Raw genomic sequence first — 18,135 nt, 5'->3', positions numbered from 1 at the left:
CTGAGTGCATTCAGAGACTCGTAAACACTACAGGAAGTGTGTACTGTACTGGTTATGTATGCCTTATGCAGTTGCACATAGTGCCCAATGTGACAGTATACCTCCCATGTAACTGATCAGAGCCTGTTCTACTCATTCTGTCTCCCTGCTGTAAACTGACAGGCCGTGAACTGGGGGTCTAAAAATAGTGCAAAGGAAAGTGAGGCCCCAAGACAAATCAGGGACTAGTTACAGCAGCTCTAAGGTGAAGGTGAGGAAATACATTTTAGGGAAAAAGCCTCTAACAATGTTCATGTTAATATGAGAATTTGGACAACTTTAAATGGTGAGCATGAATGCACAAAAATACTGCAGGTTTTGGGAAAATGGAACGCAATAGTCTGACTAATCTAAAGTTTGTCACAGGATTAGTGTTTCATTTCTGAGCACGGAACAGGGTGATCAACAAAATGAATCAGATGCAGAAAAATTATATTGTGAGAAAAATAAATCACTACTGGACACCAATAAACATCACTTCAATAACTTTATAAAATTGATGTGTGTTTTAGAGCATCAGTAAGGTGTCTTTTTGTGCCGGTGATACTCCAGCTGAACACATCACTCTCTGCTTAAAAAAAAAGACAAAAAAAAATGCTGAACATTGTCTCTCGACTATATTATTGATTCTTTTGCTGCTGCCACCTCTGAACTCGAAGAATTCCGCATAGTTGTGGGTGCAGAACGAAGAACTATGTCATTTGTGACTTCTACTGGCACTACTCTTTGTCGTCCTTGGGCTTGTCTGTAGGGTGCTGGCACTATGAGACCAGTTGAAGTGGGTTTGACTGGCATGGGCCTGGACTTAAGCTCCAGAGCCATAGCCAGCTCTGCATTACTGCCATAGAGAGCATTCATCTTTCGTGCTATCAGACCCTCCATTTCTGGCAGTTCCTCGTCCTCCTGTCGCCTCACTTTTCTTTTCTTGGAGCGATGCATGAAGGAGGCATGGTGGATAGCGCGTCTGAGGAGGTGTTTGCGGTATGCATGTTGGATCAGAGTAGCTGCCCGCGCCTCCTCCTTTCTCCTTAGTGTGGTGATGATGGGCTCAAAGGATGCAGTACTTGGGTTGTTCATCTTGAACTTTGCCTCCATACTCTCTCTCATGGCTGCCATCTCAGTAGTGTCTCCCAGCACTTGTTGGGTGACGGCCAGCATAATATCTAGACAGTGGATTTTGTCTCCTATTACAACCGGCAGATCCATATTGACCAGTGTGATTCTGTTAGGTTTGTGAATACGTAAGGGTTCTTGCAGTGCATCAACAAAGTTAAACACATGGTCATAGTCCAAAAATTGAGTGCCTTCTGTGTCAAACTTCTCCCAAGTCTCATTAAACATCTCAAAGTCCTCCTCACATAGTGGGTCACTGCTCTCCTCCTGGGCAACATTGAAGTTCTCCAGGATGATGGCAATATACATGTTCACCACCACTAAGAAAGACATGATAATGTAACTGCAGAAGAACATGATGCCCATGCCTGGGTTGCCACAGTTGCCCCTCACTTTTGTTCCAGGGTTTTCAATGTCAGGGTCACAGTCAGGAGGGCCGCTGTTTAGCATAGGTAGCAGTAGCCCATCCCAACCAGCTGAAGTTGTGATCTCAAATAAGCAGAGGATGCTATTCCCAAAGGTCTCAAAGTTAAAAATGTCATCAACACCAGCCTCCTTTTTCACATAGGCAAAGTTAGACATTCCAAAGATGGAAAAGATGAACATGATAAGGAAGAGAAGCAGGCCGATGTTGAACAGGGCAGGAAGTGACATCATCAGAGCAAATAAAAGTGTCCTGATGCCCTTTGCCCCTTTGATAAGACGCAGCACACGGCCAATTCTAGCCAAGCGGATGACACGGAACAGGGTGGGGGACACAAAGTACTTCTCAATTATATCTGACAGCGCAAGTCCTTTGAGAAAACAGACAAAAACAGTATAAGAAGCCATCCAAACATTGTCAGCAGCAATAAGAATTGCTGGGTTTCAGTCACGTGACATTTCTTGGCGGTTTTACCGGAAGTGAAATAGTTGGTGGTCTAAATGGCTGCCGTAGCGCAAACAACTAGCGATAACTTATCAGAGTACGCTCATAATCTAGAAGCCACTGCTCGCTTTAGATATATTCAGAAGATTGCTATGTGCAATGGAATCGACCCCTACAGTCTGGGAAGGAAGGATTTGTCATACGATCTCGAAAACTACCCTTCAGTCGAGTTCCCCGACATCTCGAACCATCTGGTGTTGCAGACATCCTTCTACACTGCAAAACAGATGAAAGCATGGAAAAGTATGGAGGCTTACAACTTTTTTGTATGTGGCTGGGTAAAGGACCTCGGTATCAAGTTGCTGCTGAATTAATCCTGTATTGTTTTTGCCCGTCTAAGTATGTTTTTTTAAGCTTTTCGTTTGTGTCTTTACAGCGAAGTGCTGCAAGTTGAAGTGTAAACAGTTTGCTTGATTCTCACTTGTGTTGGCTCTTATCTCTCAGGTAAATCATTCACAAAGATCATCAGAAGCCTCTTTAAAGACCTGGATCTTAGTTAAACAAGACGGAGAAATGATCACTGCGCATTGTAACTGTACAGCTGGGGAAGAATTTTGTCGCGACCTTCATGCATATGGACTTTGTGAGGAGGAAACAAAGAAACAGCTGGGGACTTTAGCACTTCGTGACTAAAAAAAGGTACCATAAAATAATGACACACAGAAGAAAAGTACTTGGAAAACACTAACAACATAGCTGAGAGGGATACAAACCTTTCACGAAGTGATCACTGCAGACTCGAGCATGCTTCGACTCGGCTCCCTTCGATTTCAGTGAGAGGTTCAAAAGCTGCCTTTCTCGACATCTTTTTGTAAAATCCTGTGTTTGTTCACCCTTTTTTATTAGTTCATGGGGAACCCTGAGGAAACTTTTATGAGTTTCACGGTTTGATTGATTCAGACAACCTAAAACAACACGAGCATAAGGCATTTTTCATGCGAGCAATGCACCTTCTCCATATAAACGCTTTGCCAACTGAGCTTTGGTAAACCACCAGCTAAAGTTTTGAATAACTAATGAGGCGGATGTGACGTCACGTGAAACCCAGCAATAGCACTGTGTATATGGGGGTGCGGGACAACAGCTTAATAACTAATTAATAGTTAATGTTGAACTCAATTATTCAGCCAATTTAAGCAAACAACATACTTTTATTAAAATTTAACCCACACTCCAGCTCATGATTTAGTCCACCAGAGTCAATAAAAACTGATGACTAATAAATAATTTGCTACTTTTGGTTACTCAGAACCTACCAGCTATTGAAAGAATGACAACGATGAAATCAAACACATTCCATCCCACAGTGAAGAAGTATTGTCTCAGTGCCAACATTTTGAGGAGGCACTCTCCAGTGAAGACAACAATGAAAATTAGGTTGATCTGGTAGAGAACATTTATTTTCTCTGCACTTTGGTCATCTGTCTCAATCATCATGGTAACCATGTTGAGGCAAATTAGCACCATGATGAAGATGTCAAAGAACTGCTGAGAGATGAAGTCAAACACCATGCCCTGGATCATATTCTGGAAGGTGACGAACATAATGGATGACCATCACAAACGAACCAAAAACATCCTGGCTATATTTAAATGAGTAGTGTCTAATAAAAAAAATAGTCAAGTGTCATAATGTGAAAGAAACAACAGCAGAATGTGTAGTGTTCTGCTTATTCATGATTTCTGCATACCGTAGGGCGAGGTATGGGTTTGGCAGGCTTCTTGGAACCCAGCTTTTTCATGGCATTGTAGTACTTTTTCTGCTCCTCTGTCATGAAGAGATCTTCCCCACCGAAGTATATAATAAATAACAAATACACAATTATTTTTTTCTATCTATGGTCAATCAAACCTTTTTAGGATAAAACAAGAAAGAACTGGTGCTCATCTTTTGCTTTTGCTGATTAAAGTTGTCAATGATGACACCAATGAAGAGGTTGAGGGTGAAGAAGGAGCCAAAGATGATGAAGATGACAAAATACAGATACATATATATGTTAATCTCATATGATGGCTGTTCTTCCACCTGCAAGTAAACAGAAATAAGCAATTTAAATTAAATTGCCATTTGAAATGTATATTTGGGGGGGGATCTCATATATATATATATATATATATATATATATATATATATATATATATATATATATATATATACAGTGGTATGCAAAAGTTTGGGCACCCCTTGTCAAAATTGCTGTTACTGTGAACAGTTAAGCAAGTTGAAGATGAAATGATCTCCAAAAGGCATAAAGTTAAAGATGACTCATTCCCTTTATATTTTAAGCAAAAACAATTTTTTATTTTCATCTTTTACATTTTCAAAATTACAAAAAAGGAAAAGGGCCCAAAGCAAAAGTTTGGGCACCCTGCATGGTTAGTACCTAGTAACACCCCCTTTGGCAAGTATCACAGCTTGTAAACACTTTTTGTAGCCAGCTAATAATCTTTCAGTTCTTACCTGGGGGATTTTCACACATTCGTCCTTGCATAAGGCTTCCAGTTCTACAAGTTTCTTGGGCTGTCTTGGATGCACTGCTCTTTTGAGATCTATCTACAGATTTTCAATGATGTTTAGGTCAGGGGACTGTGAGGGTCAGGGCAAAACCTTCAGCTTGTGCCTCTTGAGGTATTCCATTGTAGATTTTGAGGTGTGTTTTGGATCTTTGTCTTATTGTAGGACCCGTCCTCTTTTTAACTTCAACTTTTTTACAGATGGTGTGATGTTTGCTTCCAGAATTTGCTGGTATTTATTTGAATCCATGCTTCCCTCAACCAATGAAATGTGCCCTGTGCCACTGTCTGCAACACAACCCCAAAGCATGATCGATCCACACCCATGCTTCAGAGTTGGAGAGGTGTTCTTTTCCTGGAATTTGGCACCCTTTTTTCTCCAAACATACCTTTGCACATTGTGGCCAAAAAATTCTATTTTGATTTCATCAGTCCACAGGACTCGTTTCCAAAATGCATCAGACTTATTTAGATGTTCATTTGCAAACTTCAAATGCTGAATTTTGTGGCTAGGATGCAGGAAAGGTTTTCTTTTGATGACTGTCCCATGAAGGTCATATTTGTTCAGGTGTTGCTGCAGAGTAGAACAGTGCACCACCACTCCAGGGTCTGCTAAATCTTTCTGAAGGTCTTTTGCAGTCAAAAAGGGTTTTTTTTTATTTGCCTTTCTAGCAATCCAACAAGCAGTTCTTTCAGAAAGTTTTTTTCCACTGTTTCTGTTAACTGCCATTTCTTAATAACATTACAATCTGAGGAAACAGCTACCTGAAAACACTTTGCTATGTTCTTGTAGCCTTCTCCTGTTTTGTGAGCATCAATTATTTTATTATTCAGAATGCGAGGGAGTTGCTTAGAGGAGCCCATGGCTGTTGATTTTAGGGGCAAGTTTGAGGAGTCAGAGAATTTATACAGCTTTGAAATCTGCATCATCTGACCTTTCCTAATGAAGAATTTGAACAAGCCACAGCTCAATAAGCTAATTAAGGTCTGGAACCTTGGTAAAAGTTACCTGAGAACTCAAAGTATTAGGGTGCCCAAACTTTCGCATGGGTGTTCCTTTTCTTTTTTCACGCTCCAATTGTACAAAGCAAAAATACACAAATCTTGCAGAAAACGCTGAAAAGAAATGTCTCGTCTTTGCCTTTATGCCTTTTGGTGATCAGTTCATCTTCTGCTCACTTAACTATTCACAGTAACAGACATTTTCAGTAAGGGTACCCAAACTTTTGCATGCCACTGTATGTATCACACACACACACACACACACACACACACACACACACACACACACGCACACACACACACACACGACTGTTTTACTGGGAAATATGCCACTCAAATTTTTCATCCGAGCCTTAGAGAACCAGAACCATGACATATTTCTCTGTATGTCCTTTATGAGGAAATTGATGAATTGTGGGGTAAATTTTGGTACTTTTTGTTTGTAAATGTGTCTATATAATAAAAAAAAAAAAATCACGTGTTGGCTTGAAGATCTGAAGTTTATCTTCTTGTGTTGAAAAACTCGCATTTTTCATACAAAATACATCGCGGATCTGAGTGACATATTTAAATAATATTGGCTGGCATTGAGTGGTATATCAGATATATTCCATTCAGCTTGCATGATACTAAATGAGTCAAAGGCGAACTCTCAAAAAACCTTACATGCAAATCCCTAATTTACATTTTTTTTGTACCCCTGCTTTGAACATCAGTTACAGCTGTGGTCAGAAGTTTACAAACACAGACATGAATGTCATCATGGACATGAATCTAACAGTAATATTGGGCTTTCAGTGATTTCTTTGAAATGTTCCTTTTCTGGGGCAGAATCTTTGTACAACATACATCTATGATAGAAAAAAACAAGAATTTGATGCACACATTTTAATTTATTTTGAGTTTTCTGAAATCAACACAGGGTCAGCATTATATGCACAGGGTCAAAATGCCCACTGATGTTGTACCAATCTACAGCACCAACCACATCATCAAGTTTACGGATGACACAACTGTGGTGGGCCTCATCACTAACAATGATGAAGCCAACTACAGGAATGAGGTGAGCCAACTGGTCCAGTGGAGTAAAGACAACAATCTGTTCCTGAATGTGGGGAAGACCAAAGAGATTGTGGTTGACTTCAGAAGAGGTCACTCACAGCATCCCCCTCTGACCATCGACGGTGCTGCAGTGGAGAGGGTGAGCAGCACCAAATTCCTAGGGGTGCACATCGCTGAGGACCTCTCCTGGTCCAACAACACCGCATCGCTAGCCAAGAAGGCTCAAACTCGCCTCTACTTCCTCCACAAACTGAGGAGTGCATGAGTCCCATCCCCCATGATGTGCCCTTTCTACAGGGGCACCATTGAGAGTGTCCTCACTGGCTGCATCACTGTGTGGTACGGAGGCTGCAGTGCCTCCTGCTGGAAGACTCTGCAACGTATAGTGAACACGGCCAGCAAGGTCATTGGTATCCCTCAGCCCTCCCTTACGGACATCTATCACTCCCGTCTCACTCGCAGAGCCATCAGCATCACTGGTGACACCTCCCACCCTTCAGCCTCCTGCCCTCAGGGAAAAGGTACCGGAGCCTCCGGGCCCACTCCACAAGATTACTGAATAGCTTCATCCACCAGGCTGTCAGGATGCTGAACTCTGTCCATTACGTACTCCCTACCCCTGGTCTGTAACACATTCATTCACACAAGAAACTCTATCTCATCCGTTTGCTCATCACACTATAAACATTAGCATTACTGCTATATCTGCTGCTATTGCTCATTTGCACTACTGTTCATATACACCTCATAAGCTGCTCTTCTAGCATCTTCTCCGTTACAGATATTGTACTGTATTTGCACTACTGCTATTTTGTACACTGCTTGATTTTAGAGTGTATTTTTACTTATATTATCTATATTTATAAATATTTATATATATTGTTTTTGGCAGCACGGTGGTGTAGTGGTTAGCACTGTTGCCTCACAGCAAGAAGGTCCGGGTTCGAGCCCTGTGGCCGGCGAGGGCCTTTCTGTGCGGAGTTTGCATGTTCTCCCCGTGTCCGCGTGGGTTTCCTCCGGGTGCTCCGGTTCCCCCCACAGTCCAAAGACATGCAGGTTAGGTTAACTGGTGACTCTAAATTGACCGTAGGTGTGAATGTGAGTGTGAATGGTTGTCTGTGTCTATGTGTTGGCCCTGTGATGACCTGGTGACTTGTCCAGGGTGTACCCCGCCTTTCGCCCGTAGTCAGCTGGGATAGGCTCCAGCTTGCCTGTGACCCTGTAGAACAGGATAAAGCGGCTACAGATAATGAGATGAGATATATTGTTTTTCTTAATATAATTTTTTTAATCTAATTTTACAAGTAAGGTGAGAGAGAAACGGCTTTTCAATTCTCCTATATGTCCTGGATATATAGTGAATTGACAATAAAAAATCTTTGAATCTTTGAATGTTACATATGCGGCGTAGCACGGTGGTGTAGTGGTTAACACTGTCACCTCACAGCAAGAAGGTTCTGGGTTTGAGTCCAATGGTCGACGGTGGCCTTTCTGTGTGGAGTTTGTATGTTCTCCCTGTGTCTGCATGGGTTTCCTCCGGGTGCTCCGGTTTCCCCCACAGTCCAAAGACATGCAGGTTAGGCTAATTGGTGCCTCTAAATTGACCATAGGTATGAATGGGACTGTGAATGGTTGTTTATCTTTATGTGTCAGCCCTGCAATGATCTGGTGACTTGTCTAGGGTGTACCCCGCCTCTCGCCCATAGTCAGCTGGGATAGGCTCCAGCTTGCCCACGACCCTGCACAGGATAAGCAGTTATGGATAATGGATGGATGTTACATATGCACACTTAAATGATTAATACAGTGGTGCTGAAAGGTCCAAAACCTCTTAACTTCCTGTTAGTGACCATGATTGAATACAGCTGGCAACTTCTCTGTGTCAACATAAAAAGGGTTTGTTTGACACTCATTGGATTGATCAACAAACAGTACAATAGAAAATTCCAAAGAACACAGTACAGATCTGAGAAAGAGGATCATAGATTTACACAACTCTCTTGGAGACATTTCTAAACAACTGTAAATTGCAAGATCATCAGTTCAAACAACTGTATATAAGTACAAGTTTTTTTGGGAGGTGTGGCCACTTTGCCAAGCTACTTTGCTGGAAGAAGACCCAAATTGTTACCCTCAGCTGAGAGGAAGCTGGTTAAGAAATTGGGTTGGTCAGGAACAACCCAGGAACCACCAAGGCACAGGCCTGCCATGAACTGCAAGCTGCTGGAACACTGTGTACAATCAAGTGAATTTTATATCACCATGGACTATGAGGTTTCTGTCCAAGAAAGAAGCTTCTGTTCCAAAAACAACATCTTTAAGCTTGACTAAAGTTTGCAGCTGACAACATGGACAAAGAAAAAGCATTCTGGAGGAAAGTTTTATGATCAGATGAGACCAATATTGAGTTGTTTGGCCACAATGACCAAAGATACAGAGGGACACTGTACCACCTGTTAAACATGGTGGTGGTAGCATCATGCTTTGGGGCTGTTTTGCTGCAAGTGGCACTGGTGTTTTGCACAAAGTGGATGAAATAATGAAGGAGGACTGCCTCAGAATTCTTCCACATAACCTCAAACCATCAGAAACTTGGACACAGTTGGGTGTTCCAACAGGACAGTGACCCCAAATACACATCAAAGCTGCTTGTGGAATTAACATTAAGCTTAAAACAAGTCCTGACCTCAACCCTATCGAAAATATATGGACTGTACTTAAAATTCAAGTCCATGCCAGGAAACACACAAATTTAATTTTCTCAATTCTGCTAAGAAGGCTGGTCAAATATCCAACCTGAATTCAGCCAGAAGCTTGTTGAGGGCTACCAAAAGTGTCTGGTCAAGGCGAAACTTGCTAACATTTAATTAAATATTAGTTCTGCTGTATATAAATGTTTGACCCTGTATGTAAAATTTATAATTTTGGTACTGTGTTGATTTCAGAAAACCCAAAATAAATTAAAACTTGTGCAGCAAATGCTTAGTTTTCTTTTTCTATTGAAGATGTACACTGTACAATCATTCTGTCACAGAAAAGGGACAGTTCAAAGAAATAATTTCTATGGCCCAATATTGCCATAAAATTCATATCCATGATGACATTCATGTCTGTGTATGTAAACATCTCACTACAACTATAATTCATGCATTTATTCTTTATAAATCACTGGCAACATGCTCAAGTTTTGCACAAAAATTTTTGCACACATACATTCGAGAGTTATTTGGGATGTTTGTAAATCAGGGCCAGAGTGTATACTCCATGCTGTAAAAAAAAAATGCACGTGTTTACAAATTTCAAGAAACAAATGAATCACCTCTCTGGAATCCACTGCAGCATACATAATGTCCATCCAGCCTTTAAATGTAGCCTATGACCAGAAAAGTAATTCTCAGTATTTGATGAACAAAAAGCTACACACTAATGAGGTTAAAATGCAGCATTACCTTATACCCTCTGAAGCAAGGAAATAAAGATAGGACATCAAAATTATATTGCAAAACATAACAATTATGCAGCTTTTAATTGAACAGATTAGCTGAAAGTTGCATATTTTCCAAGGTAATATTTTCCAAGCCTATATTTTGACACACACACACACACACACACACACACACACACACACACACACACACAATATTATATATAATTTAGCAAAATCTAAGTATCTGAATACTTCCAAATAAAAAAACTGAAACATGTGCTCACCACTTGTAACAGGGAAAGATAACCCAATCCCACATTGTCATAGTTGACCTTGACATTGACCCAGCGTGTTTCATTCGTGTGCATTAGTGCTATGCAGTCACTTATGTTGTTCACTTGCTCAAGAGGGAAAAGTTCTTCTGTGGTGGTATTAATGCAGCGGTAGAATTTTCCAGCAAACAGGTTGACCCCCATAATACTGAAGATCAGCCAGAATATTAGACACACCAGGAGCACATTCATGATGGAAGGAATGGCACCCAGCAGTGCGTTCACTACCACCTGTACAGACAGTCATAATCATCATCGAACTCTGGGTGTGGTACAGTCATACAGTAAAGGATGATGTGATGTGTGTGCTAAAACTTGAAAACATTAAGTTCTACTTTGAGAGAAGCTCTCACCCTCATTCCTTCAAATCTGGAAAGGGCACGTAAAGGTCGAAGTGCCCTAAGAGTTCTGAGAGACTTTATTGGACCCAGTTCTGAATAGCCCAACAGATTTGCTGCTAAACTGATAAGTGACACCTGAAAAAAAGGATGGAAAAAAACCTTGTTGAACCACTAAAGACATAAATAAAACCATAAGTGTAAACTACATAATCTGTCAGATAAGCACAATGCTACCTAAAAAATTAAATAATAAACATACATCAACAATTAGAAAGTCCAGCCAGCACCAGGCATTGGTGAAGTAAGTCTTGAAGCCATATGCAACCCATTTCAGTAGCATCTCTATTACAAAAACATATGTGAAGACTTTGTCTGCATACTCCAAGATAATCTTAATCACCATGCGACGCTCAATGTAAATGTCTTCAAAAGCCTGGGAAAACAAAACAATAAAATAGTAATTAAAAGTAGAGTGCAATGCAGATTAAAAGTAGTGATTTTCTGTAATAAAAGTTATTGAAAAAAAACTGAAGCAAAGGAAGATTCAAAACCAAGTGCTTAATATTTCATTTTTAATTATTGCAATGAGTTTTAATGCGGGCGGCACGGTGGTGTAGTGGTTAGCGCTGTCGCCTCACAGCAAGAAGGTCCTGGGTTCGGGACCCTGGGGCTGGCGAGGGCCTTTCTGTGCGGAGTTTGAATGTTCTCCCCGTGTCCGCGTGGGTTTCTTCCGGGTGCTCTGTTTTCCCCCACAGTCCAAAGACATGCAGGTTAGGTTAACTGGTGACTCTAAATTGACCGTAGGTGTGAATGGTTGTCTGTGTCTATGTGTCAGCCCTGTGATGACCTGGCGACTTGTCCAGGGTGTACCCCGCCTTTCGCCTGTAGTCAGCTGGGATAGGCTCCAGCTTGCCTGCGACCCTGTAGAACAGGATAAAGTGGCTAGAGATAATGAGATGAGATGAGATGAGATGAGTTTTAATGCATATTTTGATTAATCTGATTTCTTAAAGGTAGACTGCCTTTCAGATTTTTCAAGTGTAAGTCATAAAAATAATTTTCCCTGACACCCAATTATTTTTGTTCAGTGGACTGAAAGCTACTGAATTCGAATCACAGACTTCCAATTTATTTATTTATTTATTTATTTATTTATTATTATTATTATTATTATTATTATTATTAATTTTAAACAGAACAATTAAGAACTTAGGGCCACATGACCTTAAATTCTCTGCTATTTTTTCCTGCTTCACCATGACCCAATTCAAATACTACGTCATGCATCATGTGGTGGGCTTTCCCCATTCACGGAAGGCATTGTGGGATACAAATTTGAAACAGGAGAGAAAAATGGAGGATGTGAGTGTGTGAATGAAATGTGGAAGACTGACTACAGTAACAGAAGGTGAGAAGAAAAGATGTTATGTTGCAAAGGAAAGGAAACACAGGACCAAACTAATAAATACTGGCGGTCAGCGAGCACCTCGGTGTGATTAGCTGTTCGTTTAACGACAAGATGATGTAACTGTCAGTGCACAGTCAAGGTAAACCTGCGCATGTGCACACAGACTTCCTCTGTCTGCTTGACTGCGCGAAATGTGTGATTTCATGCACATTATTTGCTAGGGAATCCCCTCAAATTAAATAACTTCCCAGCCACAGAATGGCCTGATATTTCGAGAAATATTACAGAAATATCACAATGACCAAATTTCAGAGGGAACTAAATTTCACAGATTTTATGAAATCAAAAGCCTGTCTCTCTTTAAATCTTATATTTAAACCTAAAAAATCCAACATTTCAGATACAAATTTTTTTTTCCATTTTATTCTCAGTCAAGAACCAAAACTGTAATTGTGGCAGAGGGGGAATAGTCGAGCGTTGGTTGTGGATGGGGACAGGAGGCAGGTTGAAGTGTCAATTAACATGTGATTGTTCTCACCTGTGTTTTATTATATCAGCCTATTTATGTGCATTATTTCTTTTAATGAGGGCTGTGAACCAGACAGAAATGGAGCTGGCAGAGCCTGCACACACACACACACACACACACACACACACACACACACACACGGAGTGTGAACTTGAATTTGAATGAGGCCAAGTCTGCAAACTATTGAGACGGTGTTCTTTTTCTCATTTTCCAGTAAGTTTTCCAGGCAGCACGGTGGTGTAGTGGTGTATGTAGCATTGTCGCCTCACAGCAAGAAGGTTCTGGGTTCGAGCCCAGTGGCTGACGGGGGGCCTTTCTGTGTGGAGTTTGCATGGTTCTCCCCGTGTCTGCGTGAGTTTCCTCCGTGTTCTCCGATTTCCCCCACAGTTCAAAGACATGCAGTTAGGTTAACATGGGGCAGCCTTGGGCTGAAGTGCCCTTGAGCAAGGTACCTCACTGCTCCCCAGGTGCTGTAGTATGGCTGCCCACTGCTCTGGGTGTGTGTGCATGTGTGTTCACGTGTGTTCACTGCTTCAGATGGGTTAAATGCAGAGGATGAATTTCATTGTGCTTGAGTGTGCATGTGACACATAACGGCTTCTTCTTCTTAAAAGTTTATGAAAAAAGCAGTGAAAAGCACATGCAAAAGAATAAAATGAGACCAAGCTCAAAATTTGTCTGTCTACCTTAGTCCCCCTCCCTACACACATGTCCCACTTGGTGAAGTCTCTTGCCAGCCTTGACCAAACCCAACACCAAGTTCTCCTCGCCCTGCACAATGAGCCACAATTTGAAACTATCACTCAAAAGCAGGCTGAAGACTGACAGGCATTCCACAAGGTGCTGCAGCCCATCGCATCTCCTGCTGTGACCGTTCTCACCATACAGCTCATGGCACTCATGAAGATGGCCTCCCCTGACAAGCTGGAGGTCTTCACTGAGCTTTTCACCCATGCTGCATCTGTGTGGGAATAGCCAGAAGATAAATAGTTTCTGTGATTCCTCCCCTTGCTGTTGGGGGAAACCCAGTTTGCTGTGCTTTCAGACACAGCTAGAGTATCAGTGTGTTGAAAAGATAGTACAACAGTGGGTCAGCTGAACACCAGAGTAGCACTGCCGATGCTTCTGGGTCACTGAAGCTCGCTGAGGTTGGCTATGCATTACTCTATATGTAGCAGCTGAAGGATCCACCACCACCTTCCCCCTCCTCTGCTGCCAGAGGAGCCGGCCATAGAGCAGATCATTGGGCTGCTGGTACTGGAGCAGTTCATCACTCAACTTTTCAAAAGGAATAGCAGAGCCACTGGACAGTGTCCCTGAATGAACCCATCCAGCTGGAGCAGGATCACCTGCTGTGGTTCTTGGTCCAGATGGCTGTATTTTTTCTGACTTTCTTCTCTCCCTCCTGTTCCAGTTCCATGGGATTGAGATGGCCAGACCTTGAAACTGCCAACCTGGAACCAGTTTTCACCTCACTTTTAATCCCATCCCTCTCATTCCTCCCCAATATCTCCCCCCACTCTTACTTTCTACACTGGGAGAACCGTCTGTGCCAATGAGGACCATCACAAAGCCTGGGCACATTTGCTGGCACTGCAGGGAAACCAGGAACTTCCAGGACCACAAAAATCTGCTGATGCTTCTATCAGTACATTTCCATGGCATTCCAAACACATAGCATTGAGGTAATGGTTAGTCCCCACCACAACCCATTCTGGGGACAAATTATCTGTGGTTTAGGAAATTAATTAAACCTGTGATTCTTGAAGGGTCCTGCTTCAGCATACCAAGGTATGGAGTGTGTGCTGCTCTGGCTGAGGAGGCAGTGGCAGGGCCATCAACATTGGTTCTGCTTCATAGAGACTTAGCAGAAAGGAAGGGCTCTGCTCCCCTACCCCCCTCCATGGGGATTCCCTTTGCTGACTTCCTTTTGGAATAAATGTGCAACAAGTGCCTTCAGTGTGCCTTTGACCAAGTGAGAGACATGGATGATCAAATAATTCAGCCATAAATTGCACTCACAAACCCTTATTTTTCAATAATTAAAGATAAATTACACTAAGTGCTACGGCACACACAAAAGAAGAGACTACTGAATTGTGAGAGCCAAAGAAGCACAAGTAAATGCTTTTACATGCAGGTGAATAGTTCTAACTCTATGGAGGGGCAACTGGGACAGGATAAATCACTGAACTGTCTAATGGCTTAGGTTTATTAGCTGGAAATTTGTGGCAATGTGGTGTGGTGTATGCTATAGCTGGTGAATCTGCTGGCCAACCCAAAAGCACCATTGTTCCCATTACCTTTCATTAAAGTCCCAGTTGAAAGAACTGACATGGTCGTCATCAGACCATGAGAGAGATGCTTTGTGTTATTTTTGATGTATTATGCAATGTCATATCTGGAAGCAATGCCTCCATCAATTGGTTATACCAATTTGCCACCTTTCCATTTTTTTTTTGGAGCCCCAGCCATTTTATAGCTGGGTTTATGGACATGTGTAATGGACAAAATACTCTACCTGCACAGTGAATATGCCACTGCATATTTCCATGACACTTTATAGTAATAATTGGCAGTGGCATTTTTGTGCTTGGCCATCAAGTGGACAGTCCTCACCTTTACAATACTAACTACTAGGGTGCCCATTTATCCTCTGTTATGATCATTCCCCACACCAGTGGCTCCAGCACATGAAGGATCACTCATTATGCACAGATCACTCATTGGTATCTGGCGCTTCTGCCACTTTAGTTGGAGAGGGTCCACAGGCGAGGGGGCACAGATGGCTGTGGAAAATTTCCTCTCTCTCTCTCTGGGAAGGAATCAGCTGCAGGCCAGACAGCTCCCCAACCTTAGTTGGCTGGTGGGGGTATGTGGCAGAAGGGGTGTGGTTGCGCATTGGCTGTGGACGGAGAGAGGATGTGGGTTGAACTGGCAGGTAACACATGATTGTTCTCACGTTGTGTTATTACTGGCAGCCTACTTATGAGTAGTATTTCTTTCAGTGGAGGTTGTGAGCCAGAGAGATAGAACTGGCAGAGCCTGCATACAACACAGACACGCATGGAGCGTGAATTTGAACTTGAATGAGGCTAAAGCTGTGAACTACTGAGACTGTGTTTTTTTCCCCTGTTAAGTTTATTAAAAGAAAGTTGAAAAGTGCCTGCAAAAGAATGAATAGAGCCCTGAAGCTCTGTCAAAATCCAAGTCATCCTACACACACACACACACACACACACACACACACACAAAGTAATTTTTAGTGTTTTTTTTTTAAATTGTAGGCAAGACTTCAGTGCATAAACACTATAATCCCACTAAATTCCAAGCTAAATTCCAAGTCCAAGAACCCGAGTTACAATCCTCGTTATATGCATTTCAATGTAGTTACTATATACTTCATGGTAGTCACTGAATATGCTATATTTGTACTGTAAGGGATTAAAGATGACTAGGTGATTCTAAATAAATTGTGAATTAAAGAAATGTTATATTTAGCTAGAAACAAATGTATTATTTTAAGGATTCTGACATACCAGTGCACCACTACTGAGAAGAATCATGAAGATGATGAAGCTTTCAAAGTAAGTATGCTCCACTATGGTGTAGCAAGTTCTACGCAGATTCCACCAAATCTTTCCCCTTCCCTGAGTGATATCCACATTCAGACATGGACATCGTCTCACACAGTCTATCACATGGAACAAGATGATCAAGAGAAATATTATCAAAGAAAAGCCTTTGAAGAAATTTCAGAAGTGAAACTATGATGTTGCCTGGATTTAATTTTGTAATAATTGGTCTACTGTGAATCATATTATGTTAGATGTAATTAAAGTATAGAAAGAAAGGGGGATTATATAAAACAGACTTTCAGTAAAACAGGCTTCTGGATCATCAGGCTCTGGTTCGTCTTCCTCCTCTTCCACAAGTGGGGGTTCTGGAGGTCTGTAGTCCACTGTACTACACACTGAACAGTCTCCATCATTGAGAACACCCTGACCCTACAGAAAGAAGGAGAGATATGGAATAGAGGTGTAGCAATAAACAAGTTGAGAACAAAGATCTACATGTGCTGAAGCAAGTCACTTTGGGTATCTACTTTATTCACATCAGAAGTTGTTTTAAAATAATCAATCATGCTTCTTTTCCACCAAATCAGTTCCAGGGCTGGTTCGGAGCCAATGCTGGTGCTGGTTCACAACTCGTTCAACTTGCGAGCCAGCTGAGAACCAGTTTGCTTTTCCATCGCTCGCGGTGCTAAGGGAAGCCACGTCATTATGTCACTGTATACGTCAGTTACGTCGCTACGTTTGCATAAACCTTGGCACGAATATCGAAGCAAAAACAACACTGAAGAAGCAGCGGCAGCAACAACAACAACAACAATAATAATGGATGACTTCGCGTTTGTACAGCTGCGGCTTCTCGTCGTTTAAAAATGGCGATCTTTCGTGGTCTTGTTATTGTTGTTGGTCTTAACAACTCCGCCCCCCCCCGCTGACGTAAGCGGTTCTTTCCTCTGGCCCAGCAGAGAGTTGGTGCTAGCCTGGAACCGTTTTTTCTGGCCCCAGAGCCAGTTCTTTGTCAGTGGAAACAGAAAACCTGGTTCTAAACTAAGCACTGGCCCCGAACCAGCCCTGGAACCGCTTTGGTGGAAAAGGGGCATTAGAGACAGAACAATTTTCAACTTTAATTCACTATATCAAAATTCCAGTGGCTCAAAAGTTTACAAACACAAGTTGATTGTCTCTTGGAACAGTTTTGAAAATTTCACAAATTGATGTAATGAATGTTCTGATTGGATACTTGTCATAATTAAGAGTTAATTGGTAGTGCACCTGTACTTAAGGGCCTACCTTTAGAACTCGTACCTTTTGCCCACTTGGGGCCAGACACTGCAGGATTCTGGAAAGACCCACAAATTAAGTTTCAGGGTTCAACTGAACCACAAGACAACAACAAAGGAACTGGTAAAGGAGTTGTAGGCATCAGGTACCAAAGTATGTACAACCACCATTAAGAGGATCTTACATGTCCATGGCCTGAAAAGCTGTCATGCAATGAAGAAGCTGTTAATCCAATGTCAGATCGCAGGCACTTATGGATGTAATTGCAGGGGAGAGCGGGTGTGATGCAAACTACAGACAAAGCCAAAGCATGAGTCAGGAATCGTAGTCAGGAAACAGGCATGGGTCGATCGATCAGTGAACAGCAGAGTGTAGGGCAGATGAGAAGATGAAGTCAAATGAGATCAGGAACAGAGGTCGTTAACAGGAAGTCAGAAGATAAACAGAAAGCTTGGTAAAGTCAGGTACGGGACACAGAATGATACTTTGCAAGAAGTACTTGTGACTGCTGAGCCTATATGGGGTTGGTAATTGCAGGTTAATAGGCTGCAGGTGAAGTGATTAGAATTCTGCTGACCGGGGATGCT

At 41.9% G+C, this 18,135-nt stretch overlaps 1 protein-coding gene across 1 annotated transcript in view; it reads right to left on the bottom strand.

Moving 5' to 3' along the window:
* Positions 1-654: 654 nt before the first annotated feature.
* The window catches only part of scn4aa (sodium channel, voltage-gated, type IV, alpha, a), an 80,111-nt gene continuing 62,630 nt past the window's right edge, over positions 655-18,135 (bottom strand). Inside the window, 10 exon segments of the mRNA XM_060939525.1 lie at positions 655-1,946; positions 3,337-3,607; positions 3,772-3,876; positions 3,969-4,106; positions 9,978-10,031; positions 10,370-10,648; positions 10,771-10,893; positions 11,018-11,191; positions 16,235-16,389; positions 16,570-16,696. Of these exon segments, the coding sequence (XP_060795508.1) occupies positions 655-1,946; positions 3,337-3,607; positions 3,772-3,876; positions 3,969-4,106; positions 9,978-10,031; positions 10,370-10,648; positions 10,771-10,893; positions 11,018-11,191; positions 16,235-16,389; positions 16,570-16,696 (2,718 nt within the window).

The sequence above is a fragment of the Neoarius graeffei genome, chromosome 14 (genome assembly GCF_027579695.1).
Source record: "Neoarius graeffei isolate fNeoGra1 chromosome 14, fNeoGra1.pri, whole genome shotgun sequence".
Taxonomy (NCBI): Eukaryota; Metazoa; Chordata; class Actinopteri; order Siluriformes; family Ariidae; genus Neoarius; species Neoarius graeffei.
This window is presented reverse-complemented; position numbering and strand designations above follow the sequence as displayed.